At 41.4% G+C, this 19,733-nt stretch overlaps 1 protein-coding gene across 1 annotated transcript in view; it reads right to left on the bottom strand.

Moving 5' to 3' along the window:
- prom2 (prominin 2) overlaps window positions 1–19,733 on the bottom strand; it is an 89,399-nt gene that overhangs the window by 26,639 nt on the left and 43,027 nt on the right. The window contains exons 11-15 of the mRNA XM_072557224.1: window positions 18,733–18,796; window positions 15,176–15,335; window positions 14,168–14,320; window positions 10,194–10,317; window positions 6,912–7,003 (exon numbers count right to left, since the gene is read on the bottom strand). Of these exons, the coding sequence (XP_072413325.1) occupies window positions 6,912–7,003; window positions 10,194–10,317; window positions 14,168–14,320; window positions 15,176–15,335; window positions 18,733–18,796 (593 nt within the window). The remainder of the gene's footprint in view (window positions 1–6,911; window positions 7,004–10,193; window positions 10,318–14,167; window positions 14,321–15,175; window positions 15,336–18,732; window positions 18,797–19,733) is intronic.

Raw genomic sequence — 19,733 nt, forward strand, 5'->3', positions numbered from 1 at the left:
TACATAATAATTTAATAGAGACAGTGATAATATTTAAGGGAATATTTCAAAACAAGCAGAATAGATACATTCCAATGAGTCAGGAAATTCCAAGGGACGGTCCTCCCATCCTTGGTTAACAAGAAAGGTTTAAGAGAGTATCAAACTTAAAAAGAAAGGAAATAATTAGATTAGATTAGATTAGATTACTTACAGTGTGCGAAGGTAGACAGCCAGTCTGAAGATTGAACATTGTATAAAAATTAACAAAGAATGATCAAAACTTACTGAGGGAAAAATTTGAATACAAGAGAAAGCTAGCCAATAATATAAAAAAGTAGTAAGAGTTTCTATAAATACATAAAAACAAAAAACAAAATGAGTCTGGAGAATTGAGTAAGAGATGACAGATAAAGTGAACAGGTATTTTGCATCAGGCATCACTATAGAGAATATATAGAGAGTAATATCCCAGTGGTAGCAATGAATCAGGAAATGGAAGAAAGGGAAAAACTCCAGAAAATCACAATCACCAGAGAAGTGGAGCAGAGCAGATTGTTATCCAAGTGCCCAGATCCTACTGGACCTCATCCTAAAGTCCTAAGAGATAGTAGCTAGTGAGATAGCTGATTCATTGGTTTTAATTTTCCAAAACTCCCTATATTCGCAAAACGTTCCATTCTATTGGCAGGTAATAAAAAAAGAGACAGGAAGCAGAAAATATAAGTCAGTTACATTAACATCTGTCATAAGGAGTATGTTAGAAGCTATTATTAAAGACGTTATAGCAATGCACTTGGATAAACTTAAGGCAATCAGGCAGTGTCAACATGGTTTTGTGAAAGGGAAATCTTGCTTAACCAATCTCATGGAGTCATAGTGATGTACAGCATGGAAACAAACCTTTCGGCCCAACTCATCCATGCTGACCAGATAATCTAAATAAATCTAGTCCCATTTGCAGCACTTGGCCCATATCCCTCTGAACTCTTCCTATTCATAAACATATCCAGATCCTTTTAAATGTTGCAATTTTACCAGCCTCCACCACTTCCTCTGACAGGTCATTCCATACATGCACCATCCTCTGCAAGAAAAAAACGCCACTTATATCCCTTTTAAATCTTTCCCCTCTCACCTAAACCTATGTCCTCTAGTTTTAGACTCCCCTACCCCAGGGAAAAGACCTTGTCTATTTACCCTATCTATGCCCCTCATGATTTTATAAACCTCTGCAAGGTCACCCCTCAGCCTCTGACATTCCAGGGAAAATAGCCCCAACCTATTCAGCCTCTCCCTACAGCTCAAACCTTGCAGCCCTGGCAACACGCTTGCAAATCTTTTCTGGACCCTTTCAACTTTCATAACATTGTTCCTATAGCAAGGAGATTTATTAGCGTTTTTGAGAAAGTAACATGTGTTTTGGATAAAGGAAAACGTACTTAGACTCCCAGAAGTATTTGATATAGTACCATTGTATATAGTAAATAAAAGCTTCTGATGTAGGGTGCCAGATTGACATTGATAGAATATTGTCAAAATTAGAGTGGTGCTGGAAAAGCACAGCAGGTCAGGCGGCATCAGAGTAGCAGGAAAATCGACATTTTGGGCAAAAGCCCTTCAACAGGAATGAGCAGAATATTGGCTGGTGTCCAGGAAGCAGGAAGTAGGCATAAATGGATCTTTTCCTGCGAACAAGATGTAATTTGGAATTATTTGCATTTTGGAAAGTCAAATCAAGAAAGGAGTTGCATGGTGAATGGTAGAGCCTTAAGGAGTGTAGTGGAACACAGGGATTTTGGAGTTTACGTTCACAGTTCTCTGAAAGTGGAGTCAAAGGTAGACGGGGCAGTGAAGAGGATTTTTGGCACACTGGCCTCCATCAGTCAGGACATTGAGTATAGAAGTTTGGAAATTAAGTTGCAGTTATACAAGATGTTGGTGAGGCTGCACTTGTGTTCAGTTTTGGTGACCTTGTTATAGGAAGGATGTTACTAAACAGGAAAGAGTGCAAAAGAAATTTACTAGGAAGTTGCCTGGACTCAATAGTCAAGTTATAGGGAAAGGTTGGACAAGCTAGGACTTTTTTCTTTAGATCATAGGAGACTGAGGAGGGACTTTATAAAGGTGTAGAAGTTCATGAGAGGTGTAAATAGGGTGAATGCACTCAGTCTTTTTCTCAGGGTTGGCCAATTGAGGACTGGAGAACATCAATTTACGGTTAGAAGGGAAAGAATAAAAGGGAACCTGAGAGGCAATATTTTTACACAGAGGGTGGTACGCATATGGAATAAGTTGCCAGTGGAGGAAGTTGAGGCAGGTACATTAATAACATTTAAAAGGCATTTGGACAAATATAGGAATAGGAAAGGATGAGAAGGGTATGGGCCAAGTGCAGGGAAACGGGGTTAGCATGGTCGGACATTTTTGGTCGACATGGACTGGTTTGGGCCAAAAGGCCTATCTCTGTGCTGTAGGACTCTATGAGTAATGTATCACAGAGGTCAGTGCTGGGATTCCAACTGTTTACAATTTATATAAATCACTTGGATGAAGGGACAGAAGGTATGATTGTCAAATTTACTGACAGCACGAAGATAGAGAGTGAAGTAAATTGTGAAGAAGATATAAAGAAGCTACAAAAACGTTTGGATAGGTTATGTAAGAGGGTAAGTATGTAACAAATGGTGTATAATGTGGGAACATGTGAAATCATCCATTTTGGAGGAATAAAAAAATTATTTAAGTGGTGAGAGATACCTGAGCTCTGAGCTGCAGAGGAAGTGGGGTATAGGATTGCATGAATCACAAAAGGCTACTGCGCAGGTACAGCAAGAAATGAGGAAATTTTTTTTTGCAAGGGAACTCAATTTAAAAGATGAGAAGGGCACTGGAATCACACCTGGAGTACTATGCACAGTCATGGTCTGCTTATTTAAGGAAAGATGTAAATACATTGGCAACAGTTCAGAGAAGATTCACCAGACTAATATCTAGAAAGGGTGGGTCATTTTATTAGGAAAGGCTGCAGAGGTTAGGCTTGCATCAGCTGGTGCTTAGAACAGAATACAGAGGAACTTTGATTTTCCAAATATCAATTATCCAAATATCGGATTATCCAAAGGAGATCTCGAGGTGCTGATAGAAACATTACATCAAAGATGTGTTTCCAACAGGGATCGCGTCTTATGTTTACGTTGATTAAACAGGTACCATCTCCAAATGACTGACCTCCCACCCTCCCTCTCTCTCTCTCTCCCCCCACACTTTCCCTGGAGTTCTACACAGGGGTGTAACCTAAACCCCCCCTTCCCCAGATAATCTCTCCAACATTGTCCTGTAAAGGAGAGAGGTGGAACCTGTCAAAACGTTGCAGTAAAAAGTTGTGTCTGTGGGTATGCGCACACTATTTGGAGTCTCACACCCCCCAAAACGCAGCAGCGGTAGCAATCTTGTTGGTGGTGTCCAGTCTGGCTGCCCCAGAGAGGGGGCTGAGGCCCACCGGGGGCGGTGTTGGACCGGGGCGGATGCAGTTGGGGGGGGCGGTGTTGGACCGCTCAGGGGGCAGTTGGGGGGCAGTGTTGGAGGGGGGAAGCAGGGGGTGGGGGCAGGGGGAGCGATGTTGGATGGGGGGAGCGGGGGCTCACGTGCGGTGTGCTGCTTCCTCGTCTCCTAAACAGGGAGCAGACTTTAAAATCTCCGAGCCCCAGAGGAAAGGCATTTAATCAAGTGGATATGGCATGCTTGCCTTCATGAGGCTGGGTATAAAAATTAGCAAGTCATGTTGCACCTATAGAATTTTAGTTTGGCCACATTTTGAATATTGTGTACAATTCTGGTCACCACACTACCTGAAGGTGGTGGAGGCTTTGGAGAGCGTATAGAAACAATTTACCAGGAGGTTGCCTGGTTTGGAGGGTATTAGCTACAAGTAGAGATTGTACAAACTTGGACATCAAAGGCTGAGGGATGACCTGATAGAAGTTTACCAAATTATGACAGACGTGGATAGAATGAATCGTCAGAGACTTTTTCCCAGAGTAGAAACATCAATTACAAGGGGACATAGGGTGAAGGTAAAAGGTTCATTGAAGATGGGAGAGGCAGGTTTTTTTATGCAGTGAATGGTAAGTGCCTGGAATGCACTGCCAGAGGAGGTGGTAGAAGCAGATACAATAGCAATGTTTTAGAGAAATTTTGACAAGAATCGGCAGGGAATAGAGGGATACAGGTTTTAGTTTGGAAAGGTGGCATGTGTCAGCACAGGCTTGGTGGGCCGAAGGGCCTGTTCCTGTGCTGTACTGTTCTTTGTTCTTAGGCCGATAGGGCTGAATGACCTACTCCGCCTTTTTAAGATGTAAGAAGAACATTTTAATGTAGCAGAGACTCATAGCATTTGCAGTCAAATTAATATAGTATTTGAACAGTACTCCTTTAAATATAAAATGCGTAATTATTCTTTCACCAGAAGGTTTAACAGAGTAAAACTGTCTCACTCTGGAGAAAGCCATATAAAGTTGTCCAAGTGTAAATCATACCTAGAAATATAAATTTGTCATGAGTCTGGCCCCGTGACTTATCTATAGACATCTAATATGAAAATCTAATTGAGAAGTTTTTTTCTTGAGTTCTAAAGGCAGGTTTACATCTTATGGGCTTAATTATTCAGGATATAAACATATTATTTCCTCTAAATCGGTCAGTTATAATGTTCGTGTTTATCATCTAAAAAAACAATTTCTTAACTATCCTTGCTCAATTACAATGTCCTTGTTTAGGATTCAAGTTTCATGCCAACATTATAACTGCTCCTTCCCTGAGTCCACATTTCTATGGTGCCATGTCCATTGGAGTGAGAAACTCTGGTGGGATTAGACTGTCATTGTCTGCTTCATTTTTAAAATCAACACTGATGTGCTATTTTAATTCAGCAGACAGCTTCTGTCAAACCATTTCATTCAAGTCTTATGAATCTTCATCTTCAGTTTTCAGACAATAGGTTTTATCAAATAACTTCCGATCATTTTGCCGCACTTGATCAAATCTGTCATCATAGGGTCTGGATTGGTGTGGGAGATTCTCGACCGAGGGGTTACTGGTTAAAAAGAGTGTGTGGCCGACGCAAGAGAGATGAGGAGAAATTTCTTCTCACAGAGGGTCGTAAATCTTTGGAACTCTCCCTCAAAAGGCAGTGGAAGGACAATGTTCGAATATTTTAAAGACAGAGGTAGTTAGTTTTGTGATAAGCAAGGAGTGAAATGTTATTGGGGTTAGTGGGAAGTGTGAGCAATCAGATCTTATTGAATGGTGGAGCAGGCTTGAAGGGTAGAGTGATTTACTCCCATTTCCAAGTCCTATGTTCACATTGTATCTCATCCATCATGGCACCTCTCCCTCCATGCCATACCCCCATTTCAATTCCAACCCTGTCTTGCCATCCTTATCTTTCCTATTAATCCTATGCCATCCTTCTAGGAAATAATCCCTCCTAGTAAAGTAACTTTATTACTGGGCACCCTTTATACTCTCCTCAACAAACCAGCTCAGGCCACTACCTTATCAATAACCACTGGCAGCTATACGTACAACACCAGCTTTAGTTCCTCAATGCACACCACTGCTGTAGGCACAGGTACTGCCTAAAAAATAAACCAACCCACACTATTTAAACTAACCAATCAAAAACAACTGGACTTAAGAAAAAAGTGAGTATTATTGTTACAGATTTATCTGAGAATTGAAAAGAGGAAGCTAAAGGATCCATGCAATTCTGTGAGAACTTGTATAACTTAGAGCACTAATTCCCAGAAGCACCTTTCCCTTAATCTCTCCAGTCTCAGCACTGGGAACAGAACTTCACAGAAAGGGGAAGTTCCATGATCCTGTGGCTGTAGCAACAGAGTTAAAACTATGCGAATGAAGCTTTTTTGATGCAGTGGTAGTGTCTCTACCCCAGAGCCAGAAGGCCTTGGTTCCAGTCCTATCTGGTCTAGAGGTCAGATAATAGACCCTTTGGTCAAACTCATCCATGAAGACTAAGTTTCCCAAACTAACCTAGTCCCTTTACGTGCATTTGGCCCATATCCCCGCAAACCTTTTCGATTCATGTACCTATCCAAATGTCTTTTAAATATATAACTGTACCTCCATCCACCACTTCCTCTGGTACATAGAGCCACCCTCCATGTTAAAATGTTGTCACTCAGGTCCCTTTTAAATCTTTTTCCTCCAATCTTAAAAATATGCCCTCTAGTTTTGAATTCCCCCCCATGCTGGGGAAAAGACATTTTCTAGTCACCTTAAATATGTCCCTCTTGATTTTACAAACCTCTATAGATCACCCCTCAACCTCCTACACCCCTCAACCTCCTACATCCCAGTGAAAAAAGTCCCAGCCTATCCAGCCTCTCCTTATAACACAAACCCTCCAGTCCAGGTAACGTCCTTGTAACTCTTTTCTACCCCCTCTGCAATTTAATAATATCCTTCCTATAGCAGGGTGACCACAACTGTACACAACACTCCAAAAGTGCCCTCACTAATGTTCTGTACAACTGCAATGTGACATCCCAATTCCTATACTTAATGGTCTAAGCAATGAAAGCATGGGTGCAAATGCCTTCTTTACCAACCTGTCTACCTGTGATGCAACTTTAAAGGAACCATATACCTGAACCCTAAGTCTCTCTGCTCTACCACACTTTCTAAGACCTGACCACTAACTATGCGAGTTCTGCTCTTGTTTGTCTGGTGTGTAATAACATCTTTGAACAGGTCGATAAATAAAAACAAGAGTATAATGCCGTGATTGGTTTAACAGTCTCCAATCCTTATTAACTCCAGAAACTCCTGTAAAACACAATAGTTTGTGGTAAATAGGGAGATCATTCAGATGCAGCTCCAGTTCTAATGTTAAAGGAATGTTCACTCACTTGTAAGTATTGTTGATGCTCAGATGGGTATCCTTCAGTCCGAGTATGTGTGCCAGGTTAAAGTTAGCCATCAGCCCTGAACTTTCAATTACCTGCAACACAAGAGAGAAATATACAGGTATCATATAGTTTCAGTACAGTCCTCTCCCCAGTTTGTGCCTGTCTCAGAATAATGTCCTGCACACAGTGCTATGCACAAGAAGGAATAAGTTCTGATGAAGAGTCATCTAGACTCAAAACATTAGCTTACTCTCTCTCCGTGGATGCTGTCTGACCCACTGTGATCTGCAGCATTTGCTGTTTTTTCGTCAAGGTGAAAAAATTGTTTGGCTTATTTCTGCTAATTCTGTTGTATCATTCTGATGATCAGCTGCCAGTCACTCAACCCTCCACACCCCTCACCAACCACTTTGATCCAACTCTTTCAGGTTTATTGGGCTCCTCTTTATTCTGCTTTGTGTAAACTGTCACTGTTTTGTGAGAAGGAATAGCATAACTGAGCCACAAAGTGCAGAGACAATATCCTACTTGGAGATCATGTGAAACAAACAATATCAGAACTCAATGGAAATGAAATTCAGGTAAAGTGTAGCGCCCAAAAAAATATCAAGTTCAGTTGACTTTTCTTCAGAAGTGGTCTGGACTTTAGTCTCAATAAAATCTCACCAGTTTTGTACTAATATCAAGTTAAGGTTATCCCATGCAGTGTCCAAAATAAAAAGGCTGCATTTGATCATGTTCCAACTGTGAGAGTACACCACCTATTGCAGCTATTAAGAAATCTGTATTTGCCATTTAATAGCATATTATACAACCAGATTTGGCATCCAATTACCACTTGTAATTTGCTTTCAACCATGCTGATATTTATGCAAAGGTGAGAAAGGGAAGGGATCAGGGTTGAACAGACAGATCAGCCACAAGTATTAGAATGCTTTGGTTCCTAGCAGACTGACACCCTCTAAATAATACTTCAGGATATTCAAAAGATAGTAGTCTGCACAGACATTATATAGAACCCTGTGGGAGAACCGTGCATGCAGGATGAAGACAAAGACATCTAAAATTGGCATCAGGAATTACAGCGAAATTAAAAAGCTTCACAGTATGGTTGAAATCTACTTAATTTAACAGGAGAGAAATTGAAAGGGAGATTCGAAAGAGATGTTTGAGTTTTAATTGAATAAATAAGGAGAAACTGTATCCATTGGCAGGAAGGTTAGTAACCAGAGAACACTCATCATTGAATTCCTGCAATGTTGAAACAGGCCATTTGGCCCAACAAGTCCACACCAAACCTTGGAAGAATGTCCCACCCAAACTCATGTCCCTACCCTATTACATTTCCACTGACTAACTGACACATAGCTGGACACTATGGGCAATTTAACATGGCCAATTCACCTAACCTGCACATCTTTGGACTCTGGAGGAAACCAGAGCACCCGGAGGAAACCCATGCAGAACCGGGGAGAACATATAAACGCCACACAGACAGTCGCCCGAGGCTGGAATCGAACCTGGGTCCCTAGCGCTGTGAGGCAGAAGGGCTAAACACTGAGCCACATGTTTAAGTGTATTTAAATAGTCATTGAATAAACATATGGATGATGATGGAATAGTGTAGGTTAGTCAGGCCTCAGATTGGTTCCACAGGTTGGCGCAACATTATGTGCTGAAGGGCCTGTACTGCGCTGTAATGTCCTATGTTCTATGTTCTAACACAAATTAAAGGCAGAAGAACCAGAGGAGAAATGTGGAAACTTTTTTTAATGAATAGAATCTGGAACTCACTGCCTGAAAGGGTGATAGTAGAATTTCAATAATAACATTAAAAAGGAAATTGGATAAATACTTGACAGGGAGAAAGTTACAAGACTCTGGGCAAAGAGCAAAGAAATGAAACTAATCAGACACCACTTTGAAAGGGATGTCACAACAATGATGAATCGAATGGTTTCCTTCCATTATTCTTTGCTACCTCTCCACAAAATGTCTTATATCCATACAGCTTCTTATCATTATCTCTTAGAAACATTGCACAGCTCTTGTTCAAAATGGGAGTCTCATATTCAATAAGTAGTGCCACTGTTATGAGCCAGAAGCTCAGGTTTAAGTTTCACTGCAGTGATGGAAGAAGAATGCTTGTTTGAAAATTAGTCTGCTGGCACTTCACTACAATTACCCAAAGGAGAAGAAAGATTGCGTAAAACCATGAACAAACAAGAACTTTTCTAACAATTCATTCTTGGTTAGTGTCATTGGCTAGACCAGCATTTCATGGTGGCTCAGTGATTAGCACTGCTGCCTCATGGCATCAGGGACACAGGTTCGAATCCAGCGTTGGATGACTGTCTGTATGGAGTTTGCACATTCTCCCAGTGTCTGTGTGGGTTTCCTCCCACAATCCAAAGATGTGCAGGTTAGGTGATATAGCCATGCTAAATTGCCCATAGTGCTCAGGGATGTGAAGGCTAGGTGAGTTAGTTAGGGGAATGGGTCTAGGTGGGTTACTCTTTGGAGGGTTGGTATGGACTTGTTGGGCCAAATGGCCTGTTTCCATACTGTAAGGATTCAATGATTTGTTGTTCATTGCTAATTGCCCTTGAGAAGGTGTGGTGAGCTGCCTTCTTGAACAATTGTAGTCTGCGCGTACAGGTACATCCACAGTGCTGTCAAGGAGGGAGTTCCAGGACTTTGGCCCAGTGAGGGTGAAATAATGGTGATACATTTGCAAAGCAGGAACATTTATGGTCAGAGGGGAACTTGGAGGTGGTGAAGGCTACAGAATCTGAAACATTGGAAATAAATATTAGATTAGATTCCCTACAGAATGGAAACAGGCCCTTCGGCCCAACAAGTCCATACTGAGCCTCCGAAGAGTAACCCACCCAGACCCAGTCCCCTATCCTATATTTACCCCTGACTAATGCACCTAACACTATGGGCAATTTAGCATAGCCAATTCACCCTAACCTGCACATCTTTGGACTGTAGGAGGAAACCGGAGTACTCAGAGGAAATCCACGCAGCCACGGGGAGAATGTGCAAACTCCATACAGACAGTTGCCCAAGGTAGGAATCAAACCCTGGTCCCTGGTGCTGTGAGGCAACAGTGCTAACCAGTAAGCCAGCTAGAGATGAAGAGACAGTGAAGGATTAAAGCTGAATCTTTAAGAAGACAGTAATCAGAACCAGCAGAGAGAGGTCAATTATTTCATATTGTCATATGCTGCTAGCTACAGATTTATAGTAAAAACCTAATCAACACACAATTATTACCTGAAAAATCTCATTGTCATACCAGGGTTTGCAAACCAGCGAATAGACGTTTCCACCCGCAATAAACATGATAAGGACAAGGAGCATCAAGAGCCACGAGAAGATGAAACTGAAGCCGACTCCCCTGTTAGAGCAGAGCAAGACGTTTGATGAGTAAAAGTTCAAAACTATTTACGTTTAAAGGACAGATGACAGATCCTTCACAGGCTGGGGGAGGGTGATATTTTAACATCTATTATGGTATGAAGGGACGCCTAAGACTTCAGGAAACAAGGGAATATGTGATGGGTACATTAATTAAGGGCTAATTGAGTGTGAATGGTTGTATAAATATGAGAAGCTAGTAATCAGTAGGATGAGAGTTTCATGGAGTATGGTGAACTGATATAGAGTTCTCACTAAAAGTGTTCAAATACATATATTTTTAAATGTGGATGGAGTTTGTTAAAACTCTCTCCCTTCTCTTTCAACTACATGACTTAACCAATGAAAAGTCTTTATTGTCCCAAAATGACAATTCATTTGCCACAGCAAAATCCGTATGGTCTCCTTGACCCAAGCAACCAGGTTACACTCAAAAGCAGTATATTGCGTTTGCTGGAGGACCAAAAAATAAAAACAGAAATGCTGGAGAAACTCACCAGATCTGGCAGCAACTGGGGAGAGAAAAATAAAATAAATGTTTCCAATTTAGTAACTCTTCTATTTTGTGCTCAGCATTGTCCAGTTTTGTAATGACTGAGATAAAATGGATCAAACTCATTTCAATTAGGTGGCCCATAGCCAGTAGAAGCATAATATTGGCTCAGATTCTAAGGTGGGAATGACGATGAAACTCAAGATTAGACTGGCACTGGAAAAGCACAGCTGGGGCTCCTGCCTGAAACGTCGATTTTCCTGCTCCTCAGATGCTGCCTAACCTGCTGTGCTTTTCCAGCACCACTCTAATCTTGACTCTAATCTCCAGCATCTGCAGTCCTCACTTTCACCATGGTGATGAAACTGTCAGTTTTCTCAATATTCCAGTCTGGAAGTGCTGGGATAAACTCTGAAGAGGAATCATAGAATCTCTAGAGTGTGGAAAGGGACCAGTGGCCCATTGGGTCCACACCAACCCACTGAAAAGCATTCCACCCAGACCAACCCTTAGCCTATTCCTATAACCTGGCCTTTACGATGGCTAACCCACCTAGCCTGCACATCCTGGACACTACAGGACAATTTAGCATGGCCAATCCACCTAACCTGCACATCTTTGGGCTGTGGGAGGAAACCAGAGCACCCAGAGAACACCCACCAGCACACTGGGAGATGGTGCAAACTCCACACAGACAGTTACCCGAGGCTGGAATCGAACCTGGGTTTGTGAGGCAGCAGTATCAACTATGAGCCACTATGCCGCCCTTGAAGGACTTGAAGCTGAGCTTTTCCAAACTCAGATGTATAATAGCTCCAGAAATAAGCTATCATAGGTTGCAGTCCAGGAGTTAAAGTCACAGTTACCTTAAATCTATTGAGGTACTAGAGAAAGCATGCTGTACTAGGAGCAATAATAAGACTACTGCTTTAGAAGTTCTGCTTTTCAGTCTCTTACTCTCTAAATTCTACTTTCAGGAACTTCTCCCTCTTTCTACTGATGTTTTTGATGCCAATGTGGATCATGGCCTCTGGACCTTCACCCCCTCCCAAAACAATGTCCTGCAGCCACTCTCTGAAAGCCTTAACCCCATCATTTGCAGTCACAGAACTGGCCTGTCTATTCCCTGAACTATCATCTACCAGTATTGCTCTTGCACACTTCTGCCCCCACCACTTGTGCAGCTGAACCAGTTGCAGCCCCAGAAGTTTGTCTCTCTCTCTCTCTCTCTCTCCATTGTCCTGAGAAGCCGTCACACACACCAGAATAGAGAGTGGGAAACTGGTTAGTGAGTGACATACACTCGTGCAACTCATGCACTAAATATCTGGCCTTTCTAGATTGCCTATTGGTCCCCTGTGCCAAATTTGCCTCCCTGCTCTTAATCTGCACATTACCACTTTGTTAAATTGGGCTTTTCAGGTAATTCTCAGTCTCATAGATGCACAATTGTAATATCAGTTGACACTTGAGTTCCAAAACTCCAAAGTGAAGCTTTTGCCACTGCATAAACTTCCTACACATGATTATCTATGCCCCATGAGATACCTGCAACACTGCACTTGGAACAGGATGGGCATTCCATGCGGGCAAGCTATCTGTCATGCCCTAAGACTATTTACTTTAAAATGGGACGAAAAAGCAGAAAGTAAAACTACTTCCAATCATCTGCAATGAGTCTAGCTCTGTATTTGTCTGTCTTGGGGTCTTTTCTTGGCATGCTTCCAAGTGATGCTCACTCCCAGTCTTGGATCCCTGCCTCACTCACTCTTCTCAGTGCTCCTCACTGCCTGTCTCAGGTTTCTTCTCTCATCTGCTCCTCCTTCAAACTTTATTTTGTTTTTCTCTGAGAGCTGTCCACAGTGACATTAAGTAAGTTAGCATGACTGGGCTAATGCAAAGGGTGATTTGAGCATTGGTTGGCATCACTTGGCACTACATTGGCATCAGGGATTTTGGGGGCCATTGAGATGGGTAGAAGCACATAGGTTAGCAAGATAGGTAGAAGAATTATACATTAGAAGAGAAACAAAAAGAGGCAATTGCCGTGGCTCGAGGTTGACATTAATTGGCATGCATGGTGCAAAGTGAGTTGTGTGGGAATGTGAAGGGCTATGAGGGATTAAGGATCTAATTTAATGTTATTACTACTGAGAAGAATACCCACAACCTCAAAGCAAAGCTTTTAAACAGCCCAACCCAGTACCAAGAGGCGTCTGTAGCCACCTCCACACTTTTAGAGAGTCCCCTGGCCCAATTGTGGCTTCCAATCCCACGATGAAAGTCATGTTCCTGGAGCCACATTTTCCTGAAAGGAGTACAGGCATTTTCCCAACTCCTGCTACCCATCCCACAAATGATAATGCAGCCCAACATTTCAGATCAAGATAATCATGCTTCCGATGCAAGACCATCTCCATGTGAAACATTAGCTCTTTCACTCCACAGACGATGCTAATTATTTCCAGCATTTTATTGCCAAAATGAATTTTATACAGGTTGTTTACACTATTTTGTCTCCTTTCTTAAGTTATAATCATAGTCAGTTGTTTCACAGATAACAAATTAAAAGTGAAGGAAAATCGGCAATTTCCTGTTTTGCTATCAATGAAAATATTTCAACTTGATTGGCTGCTTGCTGACATCACAGCTACCTGAAGATGCCTTTATTCCTGCTTATAAAAGGACAAAAATGACAGGGCATAGATTTGAAGTGATTTACAAAAGGAGCAAGCGTGATGTGAGAAAAGACAATTAGGATATGAATTGCACTGCCTAGAAGTATCATGGACGCAGGTTCAAATTGAGACACTCAAAAGGCCATTACAGGATTCATTGAATGGAAATAACGTTGAAGGACATGGGAAAAAAGCAGGAGATTGGCACTAGGTAATGATATTCATTTCAAGAGCTGGTGCAGACACGATGGGCCAAATGGCCTTCTTCTTTGCTGTAACATTTCTTTGATTCTGTGACTTAGAGTCTGATGCAAACTGACATCAGGAAAGGGGCTGTCCATATCACAGAGGTTGCGAGGTCTTTGTTGGCAGTATTTTTAGGATCAGTGGCAGTTACTATTGCTTCAGCACTGGGCCAATATTTATATCTCAACCAACCATCTCTTTAAAAAGTAGGTTATTATGCAATGTATCACAGAGCTGTCTGTTGAACTTTACTGTGAACAACTTGGCATCTGGATTTGTATAGATTACTTATCCGTGGCTGTGAAGCAGTTTTGGAGGTGCTCAGAGTATGAAAGTACTGCAAATTCAAGCCCAAGAACAACTTTACAGTCTCAAATTAAACCAAAAATACAAAAAATTCTTTTTTTTCTTACGCCATGAGGAGATTCCCCCCGCAGTTGGACAATAAACTCCGTTCAATGGGATTCACATTGGGTTTGAGGCATGCTGTTCCCAGTAGAAGCCCCAGATAATTACACAGAACAACGAGGAAAATGATACCGGACAGCACAATCCCAACTATCCACCTGAAATAAAGAGATACCAGAGTCATCCAACAAAATCAGGAAATAGATCCACTTTAATATAAACAGCTATCTAAAATCTCAGATCTGGAATTCAGAGAATGGATGGTGGGGATATATCACAGTGTGACCATGAGGGATATGGGGTATATCACAGTGTGACCATGAGGGATATGGGGTATATCACAGTGTGACCATGAGGGATATGGGGTATATCACAGTGTGACCATGAGGGATATGGGGTATATCACAGTGTGACGGTGACAGTGACAGTGTTCGATAAATCAGATTGTGGCAGTGAGGGGCGTGTGATTGATTACAGTGTGAGGTGTGAGGTATATTATGGTATGACAATGACACTGTTGGGTATATCAGTGTGTTACAGTGAGGAGTGTGGGAATTATCATAGTGTTACAGTGAGTGGCTTGGGTACATTAGGGGATGTGGGGTATATCACAGTGTGACTGTGAGGAGTGTGAGGTATATCACGGTGTGACAAGGTATTGGGTATATTGAACTGTTATAGTGAGGGGTGTGGGATGTATCATAGTGGGATGATGAGAGGTATCGGGTATATCAGAGAGTTTCAGTGAATGCTGTGGTACATCAGAGTGTTTCAGAGAGAGATAGGCTATATCAAAGTGTTACTATGAGGAATGTGGGATATGTCAGAGTGTTACAGTGATGGCTGTGGGATATATGAATGGTACAGTGAGTGCATGGGATATATCAGAGTGTTACAGTGAGGGATGTGGGTATACTATGGCTTTGTTCAGGAATGTGAGCTAAATTAGACTGTTACATTGGTAGTTGTGAGTTACATCAAGTAAACAGTGCTGCCCCGATTTCCAATCTTACCTGTATTTATTGCCTTCCTGAATCTTTGGGCGGTATTTACTTATTTCGAGATCCACAGAATCTAGTGAGGCATTGATTGACTTTAATGTAGTTAATAATGGAAATGCCTGTACACCTTTTTGTACCTCGTGTTCAATATTCTTCAAGCTTTTCTTAATTTCTGTGCAAATGTAAAAATATGATAATATTTTTATGAAATTTGTTTTTAAAATTACTTAATGCGAGCATTCAAAATTAGCTAAGACAACTGATGGAACGTTGGCCATCAAAGAGTCTGTTTCAATGCTGTACATCTCTATGACTATATCTCAAAGGGGCAGCAATATAAAAAGGAGTTTGTGGTGTTCCTGCCATATGCAGCCTTGGTCAGATTCAATCTGGATTAGCTGTGTTCAGTTTATGGCACCACAGCCCAAGAACACCATTGTCATTTTGGGCAGGGAGCATCATACATTCACCAGAAGGTCACGAGGTTAAAGGGATAAAAGATGTTTCTGGATGTCTTGCTTAAATATGGCTTGCATTTCCTTGAGTATGAGGGGGAGACTTAGTGGTAAGTAATGAAGGTGTTTAAATAATGGAGTATTTTGACGGATGAGATATGGGAAAGCTATTTCCTTTGGTGAGAAAATCCAGAAGATGCCACAATATTAAGTTAAGTCGTTCAAGAATAAAACCGGAAACATTTGTTTGGACAAATCATGGTAGATATGTGGAACCTTGTCCCTAATATTAAACTGTTGATTCTACATTAGCTCTGCTTTATCCCATCTTCTGCTGAAACCCTCATTCTAGCTTCTGGTACTTCCAGACTCAATTACACCGTCTCATTGTTCAGAACGTACTAGCACAGGTGAGTGACAGTCTTTTAAAAATCATTTTTGTACTCTGTGGAATTGTAGAACAACAACAATTTTCATTCATACAATAGGTTATATTTTGTTGGGGGTGGCAATAGCCCTGGCAGCAAGCTGAAAGTCTGGGGGCAATCCCATCTCAACAGTTTCAAAAAGCCATCATCAGATTCTGGGGTTTTCAAGCAGCTAATGGACTCTGCTGGGACTCCTGGCAAGAGATGACATCCCAACTCCAAGGCAATGAGAGGAACAGCAATTCTTTGGTCCCATCTTCCCAACAGGGAGCGGGGTCACAGCTGGGATTGCAGATGGCCTGGAAAAATGGCACTGATGCTGCACATGGGGTTGGGGGTTGCTGGGACTAATCAGGCAGGTTTTGGTGAAGAGGATTTGGATTGTTTGATGCCACCTGTGGTGGTGCCATTGCCACTGGGGGCCTGTGCCTGAAATACTGTATTCAATTCTGGTCTCTCTGCTATAGGAAAGATGTTGTGAAACTTGAAAGGGTTCAGAAAAGATCTACAAGGATGTTGCTAGGGTTGAGGGTTTGAGCTATGGGGAGAGAATGAATAAGCTGGGGCTGTTTTCCCTGGAGCATTAGATGCTGAGGGGTGACCTTATAGAAGTTTATAAAAACACGAGGGGCATGGATAGGGTGAATAGACAAGGTCTTCTCCCCAGGTTAGCAAAGTCCAAAACTTGAAGACATAAGTTTAAGGTGACAGGGGCAACCTTTTCACACAGAGGGTACGTGTATGGAATGAGCCGCCAGAGGAAGTGGTGGAGGCTGGTACAATTGCAACATTTAAGAGGCATTTGGTTGGTATATGAATAGGAAGGGTTTGGAGGGATATGGGCCAAATGCTGCCAAATGGGACTAGATTAATTTAGAATATCTGGTCATCATGGACAAGTTGTACCAAAAGATCTGTTTCCAAGCTGTACAGCTCTATGACTCTATGACTATAATGGATAAATAATGAAGCCCATTCATTCTGAGGCCACAGGATGGCTGCCAAGTGAGGAAAGGCAGGAAAGAGGTATCAAAATGGTGCTTCTTTGATGACTTAAAGGCTTCATTTGACCTCTGAATTGAAATGCCATCCTCTACCATCCCCATCACCCACCGATAGAATTCCATGGTGGTGGGAAGGCAACACTATTCCACATCCCGGATTCCCCTTACCACTTCATGGTGACCCCCACCCTCCCCCCAAACCTCCACCTCACAAACCACTCCTGAGGCCCCCATTAAATGCTGCCTAGTGTCATCATAACCTCTGCCACCAAGTAATTGCACAGGGGCTATTATCAAACACAGGAACACAAGTTTATTAGGGAAAGAAAAATGCAAATAAAGCTATATAATAAAACAGTTTCAAAATATCTTAAAACAATAGCAAAATAAAGTTTTCCAGAAACATCCAATACAGGTACTCGATCCCATAAAATTTCAGTCCTATCTCAACTCTTAAATATCTCAGTTAACTAACTTTCCAATTCTCCTTCTTGTATTGCTGAGACAGTCTTATGACTTATTTCCAGTTTTGCTGGCTTGAATCTCTTTATAGTCAAGATTAGAGTGGTGCTGGAAAAGCATAGCAGGTCAGGCAGCATCCAAGAAGCAGGAAAATCAACGTTTTGGGCAGGAACCCTTCATCACCCTTCATTCCTGATGAAGGGCTCCTGCCTGAAACGTCGATTTTCCTGCTCCTCGGATGCTGCCTGGCCAGCTGTGCTTTTCCAGCACTACTCTAATCTAGACTCTGATCTCCAGCATCTGCAGTCTTCGCTTTCGCCTACCGAATCTCTTTACAGTCTAAACATTTTTTCAGTACTGACATCTTGAAATCTTCTATACAAACTATCACAGCTTGGAGACTTCAAAAGGTAAAGCCTTTTTGCTGGAAAGAAACTGATCACTTGAACTGAAGTCCAGATTCCTTAAAACTGAAATCCAAACCAAAACTAATGGCCCATGGTCTGTTTTCCTGTCTATTGCAAACTCGGCAATATAAAAAAACAGAAACAGAGGAAATAGGAGCAACAGTAGGCCACTTAACCCTTTGAGCCTGTCCCATCATGGCTGATCATCCAACTCAGTATGCTGTTCCTGCTGTTGCCCCATATCCTTTGATTCCTTTAGCCCTATAAACTATTTATCTCTTTCTTGAAAACATTCAATGTTTTGGTCACAATTGCTTTTCATGGCACAGTATTTCACAGGCACAACACTTCCTTGATGAAGAAGTTTCTCTTCAACTCAGTCCTAAATGACCTATCCTGTATCCTTAAACTGTGACCACCCTCCCCCTTCTGAACTGCCTGGTCATCAGGAGCATCCTTCCAGCTTCCCAAATTTCATCCACTAGCAGCATAGATATCCTGCTGGCACTTAACTGAATCACATGCGTTATTGGAAATTACGTATTTAGGCATTGTACCAAATGACATGCTGAGCTTTTAAAAAATGTTACGGTGGCAGAACTGAAATCAAAACCCATCTGCCTCTAGCAATCCAAATTCCCCAATTATAATAACATTATGACACAGAACAACACCTTGAATAGCAAAGAGTAGGAAGGTAGAGGGTGTAGAATTTGAATGTTACCAACACTGACTCTATTTCATACACATCAACATCAATCTGAAGCACAAGATTTTTAGGATGAACAGGTTTAGTCCAAGGATAGCACTCACCTGATACAGTACTAAATGACTGGTTGACAAGCAGGGCTGGTGTATTATTAAAATCTTTATAACCCTTTACAGAAAGGAACAACACAAGTTAGGACAGAGACAAGGTGTCAAATTTACTCAACAAATTACCAAGATTGTGAGTAATTATACATCATGACCGAATATTACTTTATTATGTCCAAGGAAACTAGGAGTGAATCATAGAGAATTAGAGTACCTGAAAGTTACTGAGTATTACAGTCTAAATGTTTTCTCTAACAGACAGGTTTAGAGAATAATGGATTCTTAACAATGTGAGAGAGAATAATGAATACGAGTCAGTATTACTGAAAGTAATTGGCATTTGAACATTTATTATTGCTTGCAAATGAGAAATGACTTCCTTGTGTGTTGGATCATGGTATAATTCATTTCTAATGGATACCATAGAAGGAGACATTGAAAGAAAATGGAATGAGTGGTTAAATGCAACAAAAAACGGTTCTAATATTTCTTTTTCAGCTGTAATTGTTTCTTTAAGCCAATTTATATGTCAATGTGTTTCCTCTGGAAGCATACTTTGGGTTGTCATTAGAGTGGTGCTGGAAAAGCACGGCAGGTCAGGCAGCATCAGAGGAGCAGGAAAATTGACGTTTCGGGCAAAAGCCCTTCAAGCATCTGCAGTACCCACTTTCGCCTTTAGGTTATCATTGTCAAGGTGAATTGATTTTTAGAATTGTATTTAAATTCTTTTCTTTTTTACTTTCCCTCTTTGAAATCTGTGGTGCTGCAATTTCACCAAAACCTGTTTGTGAAGCTCAAACTAGAAATTCCTGCAGAAATTTCTTTACAGTTAAATTAAAACGTATTTATCCATTCAAAACCCAGGAGTGGAATGATTCAATAACATACATAAAACAGACAAGGAAGAAAGAAAGAAAAAGAGAAAGAGGTTTCATTTGTAAGTTACTTAAGAATCAAAGATACTGGTATTAATTCACATGAATTATAGTTTCAACATC

This window comes from Chiloscyllium punctatum, chromosome 38 (assembly GCF_047496795.1).
Source record: "Chiloscyllium punctatum isolate Juve2018m chromosome 38, sChiPun1.3, whole genome shotgun sequence".
NCBI classification, from domain to species: domain Eukaryota; kingdom Metazoa; phylum Chordata; class Chondrichthyes; order Orectolobiformes; family Hemiscylliidae; genus Chiloscyllium; species Chiloscyllium punctatum.